Source organism: Danio aesculapii, chromosome 15, assembly GCF_903798145.1.
Source record: "Danio aesculapii chromosome 15, fDanAes4.1, whole genome shotgun sequence".
Classification (NCBI taxonomy): Eukaryota; Metazoa; Chordata; class Actinopteri; order Cypriniformes; family Danionidae; genus Danio; species Danio aesculapii.
The window spans coordinates 47,946,086-47,958,894 of NC_079449.1; the positions used below are offsets into that span (position 1 = coordinate 47,946,086).

The 12,809-nt window shown below is 38.0% G+C and overlaps 2 protein-coding genes across 2 annotated transcripts; both read left to right on the plus strand.

Annotated features, from left to right (window-relative positions):
* Nucleotides 1-18: 18 nt before the first annotated feature.
* On the plus strand, nucleotides 19-8,021 carry LOC130242433 (gastrula zinc finger protein XlCGF57.1-like). Its single transcript, XM_056474550.1, has 3 exons — nucleotides 19-50; nucleotides 3,056-3,177; nucleotides 3,284-8,021. Exons 2-3 carry the CDS (start codon nucleotides 3,093-3,095, stop codon nucleotides 4,708-4,710), a joined length of 1,512 nt encoding a protein of 503 aa, XP_056330525.1. The 5' UTR covers nucleotides 19-50; nucleotides 3,056-3,092; the 3' UTR covers nucleotides 4,711-8,021.
* A 549-nt stretch (nucleotides 8,022-8,570) lies between these two features.
* Nucleotides 8,571-11,445, plus strand: LOC130241618 (gastrula zinc finger protein XlCGF67.1-like). The gene is made up of 3 exons (XM_056473498.1): nucleotides 8,571-8,667; nucleotides 9,263-9,392; nucleotides 9,762-11,445. Exons 1-3 carry the CDS (start codon nucleotides 8,641-8,643, stop codon nucleotides 10,397-10,399), a joined length of 795 nt encoding a protein of 264 aa, XP_056329473.1. The 5' UTR covers nucleotides 8,571-8,640; the 3' UTR covers nucleotides 10,400-11,445.
* The last annotated feature ends 1,364 nt before the right edge of the window (nucleotides 11,446-12,809 follow it).

The following is a 12,809-nucleotide window of genomic DNA, read 5'->3' on the forward strand; positions in this document are numbered from 1 at the left end:
CATAAAGCGGCGCCGCGATTACAAATCTGCTGTGAGTCGGCTGCAGAAAGGTGCGTGTTTTGAGCAATTTGTCAAGTTTTTAAACCAATGCAGGCCTTTCGGCTGGTGTACGTTCACAAGAGATGTAACATCGTTGCTTAATATAACACACGAACACTATTTAACATTTATAAACGGTGTTTTGAGCAAGTAAAGCGCATCTGCGCGAGGAACAGCAGAGCTGCGTCTCATTTCACACGTTATATGGTCAATCAGTTTGTCAGAGACACCAATTCAGTCACTGACAAACAGACGAGAGAGACGGAGCTTTTACAGACACTTCGAGTCAACTGAAGCAAATGATTCAGTGTTTGACTCGTTTGAATCACCGCTGTCGATCCTGCTGTTCAGATTGAGAAAATGAAGAACAAAGTGGAGTGAAAAACAGCCCAACAACCGGTTTTATTAAAGAGAATACAAAATATACATAGACTAGGAGTATGATGCTGGATACCTTCATTTAATACTCTTAATTAAATAAATATTCTTGGTTAGAGTTTTGTTTAGGACCATCTTTTGTAATGTCTTTCAAGGAATAAATTAGATTCATGCTTTACCACACGAGGAATCTTGATGGGTTCTGCGAAAGAAGCCAATGTCCACTCCAGGACGACTCGTGCCATCAAAAATAGGCAACACCACAAACCTGTTTCATCATTTAAAACAATGCCACCTTTATGAAGATGCTAAGAAATTACAGACCCATACAGGTGTTGGTAAGCGTGGACTATCTACAAGCATCAGCGCAACTACCCAGCAGAGTCTCATGTAATCATTTTCGAAAGTCGTGCCTTACAAGAAACACAAAAAGACACTATAACAGACCACAGAATCTCCTTAAACATTAAGAGATTTTCTTTGAAATCTGTAATGCCACTATTGTCCCTCATTGATTGTAAATTAACCAGCCTTTACATATATATATATATATATACGCAAGCAAATTAAATTAGAGTTAATTTTACCTATTAAACAGTCTCGCCTGATCTCCCTGTGGGTAAGATGGAGAAACTGAAAGTACATCATCACCAAGGAGAAATCAGATGCTCAAGACATAATCTTTAAAATAATGGCAAATTAAAAATGCAGCAAATATATGACAGACGTTTATGATGCAACAACAGTGGATCATAATTAAATCTTTATTTTCCATGGAGCGAAACGCAGCACTGAAAGTATTCTTAGATTACCTCGGAAGAATGAACTCGGTCTGAAGGATGAGAGGACTCATTAACTTGTGTGAAAGGAGAGGCTCCTCGCTTGTCTCACCGTGATGCGCGATTTTTAAAATAAGAGTCTGCATAGGCCTACTCGTGCCAGTCTGTCAGATAAATTTTGTTAAAACGCCTGCGGATATAACCGAGATCTGCGCATAATAGGGTTTTATGCATCCCACAGTATGGAATGTCAAGAGAGTGACTCCATAAGATAAGGTGAACTGCACCAAAGAGCATAGAATCACCAAGAGGCGACACTCTAGTGCGATTTGGGAAACAGCCACTAGATGGCGCGGCGGCCATTTTAGAATGAAAATTCCAACAGAACAACAGCATATTATAAGTCTGTAAAATAAACTATTAAAAGTGCTGATGATTGTGATAGTAAGTGTTGTATTGTCGTCTTTCAGGTTGTATCTCAGCTTTAATGCGCTTTTTAAATAAATAAATAAATAAAAAACAAAGCAGCTGCTTGCTATCGCGACAGTAATAAGTGACAATGGACGGCAGATCGCTTTCACTCCAAAATGGTGGAATCGCGGGGCTGTTGCTGAGCGCTGCTGTTGCAATGGAACGTTCTATTGAGTGTCGCCTCTTGGTCATTCTAAGCTCTTTGACTGCACACACTTGATTATGTAATGCGTGGACGCATCTCACAGTGCAAAGCTTAACCTATCCTTTAAATGTCCACGCTTAATCAGTCATCGATAAGGTCTACCGATTAAAGGTTTACTGACCATCAGTCGATCAAGTAATCATTAGCATCCTTAAATAAAATATATCAAAGGATATTTCACCCTAAATTCACCATACTCCCCATTAAAAGGAGAGTTCATCCAAAATTGAAAATTCTGTCACCATTAACTCACCTTTTACTTGTTCCAAACTTGTTGTACTCTGTTCTGATGTTGAACAATAATATACAATAACTTGATTGTTGAAAACTTGAACAGCAAATGCTGAAAAATGAGTAAGATTGTCCCTTTGTTATTTATATTGTCAGACAGCTAAAACATTTCACAACATGTGTCAAAACAGCTGCACAAAGGGATTGGCATGCTGAAAATCTTTTAAAGTTGATCGATATAAAGATTTTATATTCATCATGATAATTATCGACTGATATAAAAAAACATTGTGATATAATATCGCCCTACCCTACCTTTAGTACAGGTGTGCCTTTAATGTTTTAATTCATCACTGCTAATATACTTGAGCATATCTTTACAAGGATGTCTGTAGAATATGTCTAATCAATATTTGGGAAGTTCGTCAGGGTTGTCCTCCAAGGCCATCATATCTCTTGGCTGGCGAAGAATATATTCCTGTGAGGATAACGCTCCTATGCTTCTTCCAGATTTCGGTTGTAATAGTTGGTTAGAAGTGTAATCTGAACCATATCCTCCTTTAGTGCTGGCAGAAAACTGACCCACCTCAGTACGTCGCTCTTCGAACTCTCTGCCGAAGACGTCGCTCTTGTCTCATGTTTTTTTTCTCATCACTAATAGCTGTTTTTGCAAGCATGGGAATATCCGAATATGTAAGTGAAGTTTTGTGTCTTTTTTACGTTTAATCTAGATGCTACAATATATAATCTACAAACCTTTATATGGCACACTACATTGAAGTGTATATAAATCTTGTTTATAATGGGTTTGATTTATATATAATGTTAGGTCACCCAATTTGAAGCCTGTAAATCTCCATCTCCCCGTCTTCTGTGTTAGAGAGCTGATTGAGATTAAGTCTGTGTTTATTTTTCTCAGCGTTAATGACTCTCTTCATCTTGATCTCGACAGAGTGTCCTATCACAAAGAAAAGCAGACTGATATAAAGATGGCGTTTATTAAAGAGGAGAGTGAAGATGTGGAGATTGAAGAAGCTTTCAGAGTCAAACATGAAGATCCTGAGGAACAAACAGGTTGGTTTTCTAAAGATTAGATTAAAGAGATTGGATGTCTAAAAGTTTTGATGTTTGTTCCTAAGATAAATAACTGGAAATATCTTTTATTTTTGTTTTTGCCTAGATCTGATGACACTGAAAGAGGAGAGTGAAGTAATTAATGAAATAAAAGAGGAACATCAATATAAATATCATCCTTTCACAGCTGAAGAGAATACGTTTAGTTGCTTGAAGACTGAAAAGACCTTCTCACATATAATAGGTCAAACGACAGGAAGTCCACAACATGAGAAGTGTATCAATAGCAAAGAAACCCTTAACAAACAAATTAAATTTCACAAAAGACAAAAAGCATCTCCTCAGTGTGGAAAGGGTATAAATCAGAAAGCACACTCTAAAGACTATAGAAAGAAGCGGCACGCATGCCCTCAGTGTGGAAAGGGCTTCAATCATACAGGACACCTTCGAGACCACACTAGGATTCACACTGGAGAAAAACCCCACAAATGCTCTCAGTGTGGAAAGAGTTTCAATAAAAAAGGGCACTACACAGCCCACATGAGAATTCACTCTGGAGAGCAACAGTACACCTGCCCTCAGTGTGGAAAGAGTTTCAGTCAGACAGGTCACCTTCGAGACCACATTAGAGTTCACACTGGGGAAAAACCCCACAGATGCTCTCAGTGTGGAAAGAGTTTCAATAAAAAAGGGCACTACACAGCCCACATGAGAGTTCACTCTGGAGAGCAACAGCACACTTGCCCTCAGTGTGGAAAGAATTTCAGTCAGTTAGGACACCTTCGAGACCACATTAGAGTTCACACTGGAGAAAAACCCTACACATGCTCTCAATGCGGAAAGAGTTTCACTCAAAAAGGACAATATACAGTCCACATGAGAATTCACTCTGGAGAAAAACCCTACACATGCCCTCAGTGTGGAAAAGGTTTCACTCAAAAAGGAAATTATAGAGTCCATACAAGAGTTCACTCTGTAGAAAACCAGCACAAACAACCTCGATGTGAAAACAGTCACATAGAAGACCAAGATGTCTTAGAAGTCCCAGAAGACCACGTTAGAATTAACACGGTAAAAAACTACACTTGTCCTCAGTGTGGAAGAAGTTTTGGTCAGGCAGGACACCTAGAAGACCACATTAGAATTCACACTGGAGAGAAACCCCACACTTGCCAACAGTGTGGAAAGAGTTTCATACAAAAAGGAAACTATAGAGTCCACATGAGAATTCACTCCGAAGATAAACCCTACACTTGCCCTCAGTGTGGAAAGAGTTTCACTCAAAAAGGAAACTACAGAGTGCACATGAGAATTCACTCTGAAGACAAACCCTACAATTGCCAACAGTGTGAAAGGAGTTTCACTCAGAAAGAACATTTTAGAGTCCACATGAGAGTTCACACTGGAGAGAAACCCTTCACTTGCCAACAGTGTGGAACGCGTTTTGCTCTAAAAGCATATCTTATAAACCACATGAAAAAACATCCTACACACACACTGAAGACACTCTGCGAAGTTTCATGTGAAAAGTAAACCTCAACAGACACATTCAAATCCACAAAGGACAAAAATCTTGCAATGTTTGACAGAATTCACATATGAGAGAACTGTCTATATTTCAACATAGTGGAACATGTTTCATGGACAGGAATCCCATGTAAGAGGTTTAGTTGAGGCTTCAATATACTCAATATGCTCAGGACAACATTCTTCTTTATTTTCTGAGAGGTTAAATGAAGTGTAAAATACCTGAGCCCTGATTTTAATATGCATTTTGGATAGACCCTATTTAATCAGGTTGTTTATGTGCGTCATATTTTTTTGTAAATGTGTTTTCATTTCCGAAGATGCACGATTTCTATGCAAGTCTAGTCAAGCAGGGATGTATGTGCATGTGTCTGCTAGGGCTGTAATCAAATCCAAAGAGGTTTGAGTCACAAGCAAGTCAAATGAGGTTTGATTTCAAGTCAAGTCCTAGACTAAATAAGACTACCAATCCTCCATCTAACCTATTTTTAATAGTTTATTAGACGTTCTAAGACAGGGGTATCCAAACTTGGTCCTGGAGGGCCAGTGTCCTGCTATGTTTAGCTAAAGCTTGCTTTAACACTTCTGCCTGGATGTTTCTAGTATACCTAGAAAGAGCTTGATTAGCTGGTTCAGGTGTTTTCACCCCATAGACTTTCATTCATACACACGCAAATGCGTCAGACCGAAAACGCAAGCTCGTGCGACAAGTTCTTAAGTGTGACAGCGGCAAAACTCTGCAGGACATGGCTCTCCAGGACCCAGTTTGGGCACCCCTGTTCTCAGATAATCCTCCCAGAGAAACAACATATAGGATCATACACTTACATAGTCTTAACTCCTGCAACATAAAGATAATTTAAAAAGTGCACTGAAAAGAGTACAACAACATGGATGAACCCAGAACAGACGAATAACCATCTTAGACCAGGGATGGGCAAACTCAGGAGGGTCTTGCAAAGTTTATCTCTAGTCTTAATCAAACCAACACAATGTCACGGCAATTCGTAACTTTTTGATTTAGTAGCTAATTCGTACGATTTAGTACGATTTGCTCATCCCCCAATGACGGTTGGGTTTAGGGGTGGGGTTAGGTGCCATGCCTCCTTCTTTTTAAAATCGTACAATTTCGTACGACTGAAATACTTACTTACGTTTTCTCGTGAGATCAGGCTGATCAAACACACCTACCAATAGCTTTCTAGTGATCTTGAAGACATACATTAGCATGTTCAGGTGTGTTTGATTAGTGTTGGAGCAAACGATGCATCTGTGCTAGGGGTGTAGTGGTACGCTGAAGTCGTGGTTCGGTACGTACCTTGGTTTGGGGGTTCTGGTACGCTACAGGTTTGGTACAACAGGAAAAAAAAGAACAACAAATTCCCAGTGCTTGCTGTGTTCTGTTTATTTTGAACAGGCAGAAGTATTTTGTCTCAATCAGCTACAGAACTGAAGAGCTTCTAGAGATGCAAAAGTACAAAGTAAAAACAAAAGTAAAAAAAAACAACAACACCAGAAAAACAAGAATTGCATATTCAATTTAAGATTCAGGAAGCTACAAAACTGAAATCTGAGCACCATGTCCATCCATAACTCTGGGTGCAGTGGACAACCACCGTTCAGTCTTGTGTGTGTTAATAGAGAAGGCACTCAGACTGACTTAAGTGTGCATGAGATGAGACAGAATATTGTTTTCTATTGTTTTTCTATGTAACCGTGTTTTAATGAACATGTAAGACTATTATACACTCGCGTCTTCTGCAGCACCTCGCTCATGAGCACTGCATTTTTAGACGCTGTGTGAAGATAAAACAATTTCAACTTTTACCCATAGCAGCACTCATTAATGTCAGTTTCACGGCAGTGGAACAAACACAAGAACTTGGATATGGGAGTAGCATCATTAGTTAATTTTTTATGGCATGACAACGCCAACATGCGGAGCCACTTCTGAGCTCTGTACCTCATGTTTTAAGATGCAAAGACACATTCTCTGTGAATGTCTCCGCAGTTGTTGCACAGCTGTGGTGTTTTTATTGTCTAACTCCAGTGGTTTCACATGTGGACTGACTGTATGTCAAAGTGCGTGAACCAAACCTTTACCCCCGTACTGTGACAATTCGGGACAAATACATTTATAATTACACCCCTAATCTGTGCACTAATCCGCAACCCATTTGTCAACAAATCAGGTGAATCCAGCATGTCTGTGCAAGATCATCAACTGATGAAGTTTGCAAATGATGGCGGCCTTTTGGGGGCCGTTCTCATATCACATCTTTTCTAGAGTTTGCATAAGTTCGTTGTTTCCATTCCCGCAACAAGAGTCACGTGACAAGAATTGAGCAATCAGCTTCAGCTTGTATGGAATAAACACATTTCAGTAAAACTAAGGCCCAATCCCAATTCTATTGTGACAGGGTATTCAGTGTCATCAAGTGTCAGGATGTTGTGGGACTGCTGTACAGGAGTTATTATGGATTATAGATCGTGAAATTTAGCTGGGTTTTTGCTTTTTTTTTAAAGCATGACGGTAAAACACGAACACGGTTATGAATACATTAAAAGGTGTTTGTTTGTCTTTAAAAATCGTAATAATGACAAAAAATGTTAATTTGTGGATCTCCTTCTGGTTTCAGCAATGCTGCCGTTGTGGCTGGTGTATTCTGGGAAATTTTCTTACCTCTTGGTTTCGAGTGTTGTCCTGAAAAATCTTCATTCGAAGGGGTAATCACCTCTTCCCCTTAGCCCTACACCTTCAAGCTAAAGAGAATTGGGACACCCCTACCCCTTGGCATGCACACACAAAACGAGGGGTAAGGGGAAGAGCTAAGGGGTAGAATTGGGATTGAGCCTAAATATCCCAGACAAACACAAACCACTCTTAACACTGAGGTGTTTTGTAATATTCTCCATAAATAAAACTTGTACCAGAGTTACAGCAATTTTTTGTCAGCTTGTCATCCTCCGAGAAAGCGTTGACCGGTCCGCGCTGATAAAAAGGTTGAGGACCACTGCACTAACCTACGAACAGCGGTGAGACAGACAAGCATATCAATATGAATGTGAACATATTCACTGATGGTCAAGATGATTCGAAGATCCTAAATGAGTCAGTGTTATTCAGCGGTTGTTGTCTGGGAATAACAGACCTTGAAATGTTGCAACTGACCAATCAGAATCAGGTATTCTAGAGGGCTGAGCAATAAAGTTTGATAACACCAATTATCAATAATTTTTATTTTTTTAACAAAAATTACTATATACTGTAGGAAATGTGCAGTTCATTGCTTAATCAAGTTAGTAAGTACATTAATTATTGGAACTTAATTGTGAAGAGTTACATATATATAGTGTGTTGTGTTATAGTAATCACATCATGGGGACCTCATGATGTACCTAAAATACCTTTTATTTCTGGATGGAAACATACAGGCACCTGACATTAGTCATATTAACACATCTTTAAAAAGCAATAAAAATTAAGGAGCAGCTCAGGCGTTGTCTTTCTACGTCATTGTTATGAGTGTGTTTATGTTCCCCCAATTCATGTTAAAAAAAAGAGGAAAATTAATTATTACCTTTTCTCCGACCAGACAAACGGTGTTGTCTTTTCAGTTTGAATATAATGAAAGGGGAAAAAAGAGAAGAGGACCCAATAAACAGCTGTTTATTTTCTGTTGTGAAATAATAAAGTAAATGTAACAACAGAAACGTGATGGTAACTTCATACAGCCAAACAGGACATAGGTTACTATGGGTGTGCATATTATATTATTTTATTATATATTATTATTCGTCTCACTTATCACGTACTATTCTCTTTTTTGATATAGTGTACTTCGCCATTCACTATGAAGGGATTATTCATTAGTGAACAAGTGAGCGGTTTGGCACACGAATAGGAGAGAAATGACGTCATAAGGGTGCGCCGCGATGTTTGTTGTGATTCGACTGGAGAAGGTAGGCGTATTAAAGATTTTGTAGAGTTGTAAATGGTTTAATATAACATAGTAATACTTAATTTGACATTTGTAAATGCTGTTTTGTGTGAGTAAAGCTGCGTCTCATTTCACTTTATATGGTCAATCAGTTTATCAGAAACACGAATTCAGTCACTGACAAACAGATGAGAGAAGCGGAGCTTATGCAGAAACTCCCGAGTCAACTGAACCGAATGATTCTGAAAATGATTCAGTGTTTTGACTCTTGAATCACCGCTGTCGATCCTGCTGGTCATACTGAGAAAATGAAGAACAAACACAAACATGAGTGAAAAACAAATCTAATAAACGATTTTATCAAAGAGCTAATGCTAAATGAAGATAAAATAGGAAAATATAATCTACAAATCATCAGATGATAATTGTGCACTAAAATATCCGTGTGCAAATGTTCTTCATCGTGTTAGATTATTATCATTAATATTATATAAGCAATGTCTGGTCATGTGATTGAAGCCATTAATTCTCAGTCTGCCTGACTTCTGCTTTAGAGAGCTGAGTGAGATTGAGTTTATTTTTCTCACTGTTAATGATCTTAATGTCTTCATCCTCAGACTGATATAAAGATGGCATTTATTAAAGAGGAGAGTGATGACATCAAGATTGAAGAAACATTCACAGTCAAACATGAAGAGATTGAAGAAGCTTTCAGAGTCAAACATGAAGATCCTGAGGAACAAACAGGTTGGTGTTATAGCTCTGCTATTGCACAGTTAGACATGTTCCTGAATCAACATACTTTAAACCTGATACGTCATTCCTGTTCAGAAATGTCATTCAAACCAAATCCCTAACACTGACTGTAAAGTATTGCTAAAATCAAACTAATAATTAGGTTAATAACAATGATGTAGAAGCACATAACACTGATTACAAGCCTAAGCTTGATTCATGTAAATGTAATTCTTGCCCAGCACTAATTCTGACATGCATTAGAGCATTGGACGGCAATGAAGGCTACAGCCATCAGTAAGATTGATGAAGGGACTCTGAACATCTAAAAATGATGATTTATGACATTTAGCTGGAATTATCTTTGTCTGTTTGCTTTAGATCTGATGAAAGAGGAGAGTCAAGCTATTGATCAAATAAAAGAGGAACATCAATGTGAAAATCCTCCTTTGGCAGCTGAAGGAAACTCTTTTAGTTGCTCCAATAATGAAAAGACTTTATCCCTAAAAAGAGCTCAAGAGACTGGAAGTCAACAATCCGAGAAGTGTATCAGTAACAAAGTAAGCCATGAGAGATGCTTTACAACTGACAAAGCACAGAAATCCTACACGTGCCCCCACTGTGAGAAGAGTTTTAATCAGACGGGACACCTGAGAGATCACATCCGAATTCACACCGGAGAAAAACCCTACACTTGCCAACAGTGTGGAAAGAGATTTATTCACTCGGGACACCTTCGAGATCACATGAGAATTCACACTGGAGAGAAACCCCACACATGCTCTCACTGTGGAAAGAGTTTCACTCAGAAAGCACACTATACTGTCCACTTGAGAGTTCACACTGGAGAAAAACCCTACACTTGCCCTCACTGTGGGAAGAGCTTCTCCCGAAGAGGACACTATACAGACCACCTGAGGTTTTACTCTGGAAACAGTTGCCAGAAGTGTGGGAAGATCTTCAGGTGCAAGTTAAGCCTTAAAAAACACATTGAGACTCACTTTGCAAAAACGCCTTAAGATAAGGACACACCAAGCCATCGGTTGGGTCATGTGGGTCACCGTGTGTTTGGTGTTTTCCAGATGCCGCCTCTCATTGGGTTAACATGGAAGCGAGTTGGCCCAATTCACCGTGTCAGTGAAAGAGAGCGCTCTGATTGGTCATTCAACAATGAATCAGAGAGCAAGAACAAAAACTGGAGCGCTCAGACTCTTGTTTCAGTCTGTTTTTCGGGTCTTGAGGTTTATAAGGGGACTTATATTTTTGGGACTTGGTCCGTGATCTAATGCCAAGTTCACACTGCATGATTTTCACTTGCTGACTGGCTTTGTGAAATTGCAGACAAATGCCTAAAGTCAGAGACAAGTTTAGTCATTGTAAATCAGCGCATAAATAGTTCTGAATGCCAAACTATTAAAAATACATATTACTGCATACCATTTCCAGGGTTGTTTGACAGAGTTGTCGCCGAGTGTTTCTGGTGTAGCCATGTGGTGTGTATCCTCCTGCCACTGATCCATCCTGCAGTTTGAACCATAGGTGTGAACACAGTAGAAACTGAATGCTGCCCCGGAGTGTGGAACCAACAGTGATTCGACAACTTTGAGAATTGCGCAGTGGGTATCACGATCACCTCACAGCAAGAAGGTTGCTGGTTTAATTGCCGGCTGGGTCAGTTGGCGTTTCTGTGTGGAGTTTGCATGTTCTCCCCGTGTTGGTGTGGGTTTCCTCTGGATGCTCCGGTTTCCCCCACAGTCCAAACACATGCGCTGTAGGGGAATTGATGAACTAAATTGGCCGTAGTGAATGTGAGTGTATGGGTGTTTCTCAGTGATGGATTGCAGCTGGAAGGGCATCCGCTGTGTAAAACATATGCTGGATAAGTTGGCGGTTCATTCCACTGTGGAGACCCCTGATGAATAAAGGGACTAAGCTGAAAAGAAAATGAATGAATAATACTAACATTTTTTTTATTAATGCAATCCACAAGCATACAGAAACCAAACCCACACAGGAACATTTTAATAGTAGTAAGAATAATGAAATAATGATAGTAATTTGACAGAGCAGGTAAAATTAGAATATATGTGTATATATGTGTGTGAATATATATATATATAAATATAAATAACGACAGAGGAAAGACGTCCTCTATCAGTGGCATCCAAGGTAATGTAAAATTCCAAAAAATATATAACTTTTCTTGTTTTAAATCAATCTAAGAGATTTAATAAGGAAGTTTTCTATTAAATGTGGAAAAAGAAGACGACTGCGAACGTGTGATTTATTTATTTATTTATTTTTGAAATACAAATACAACAAAATGGCATTCAACTTTACCAATTATGTATCACACATGGAAGGCTCAACACAAAATATAAAAACATACAAAAATGTAAATTACAAAAATGATCCAAAATTAAACTAAATTAAGAGTGAAGAAAAAAACATAAAAAAGAAATCAATATAAGACAGATCTTGGCTATGGCACATTAAATGATACAAATAAATGAAACATTTTTAAGGCAATTTTTGTTTTTATTTTAGCCAGGACATCCAAAAAGATTTTAAGTTCTTTTATAAAGACACTGTGTAGTGGAGGGGTCTCAAATATCTACATTTATGAATAAAATATTTGGTTAATACTGTTGGTGCCACTAGCCTAGTGGTAAAGTGTGCTGACATATATCACTGAGGTGCTCATAGTGACTGGAGTTTGATTCCCAGTTCAAGGTCCTTTGCCAATCCTTCCTATTGCTCTCTGCTCCCAATGTATTACCGTCTCAACTTTACTGTCCTATCCAATAAAGGTGATAAACCCTAAAAATAAAAATGTATATATATATATATATATATATATATATATATATATATATATATATATATATATATATATATATATATATATATATATATATATATGGCTAATACAATAATATCAAATCGTGCAAAACAGAACAATCTTTAGTATTTAGTACATCTTGTAATGTGAAAGCCAAACTTTCAGCATCCACATTCTTTATTATCAACCAGTCTTGCACTTTTTTTTCCAAATGGTACGGAGCTGCAAGTACAAACATATGTGTTGTGTGTCTTCAAATAGGTGTTTACATAAATGGCATGGTGAATTAGTTAGTTAAATTTCAAGTGTAAAAACCTATTAGATATCATTTAATATTCTAAATTGTACTTCTTTTGCTTTGGGGAGAATTATAAATGTAAGATATGTTGTTCTAAAATGTTTAACAGTATTTTTATACAATGAATTAAATAATTTATTTCTTAACACTTGATAAGGGAAGCAAGATTTGATAATACTTTGTCTTAAATGTTTATTAGTGCAAAGCTTATTGTCCATTTCAATCCCACCACTATATAATAAGGGAAGGATTGGAGTAATTTTTTAATAAGTAGAAAATTTTCATTAAC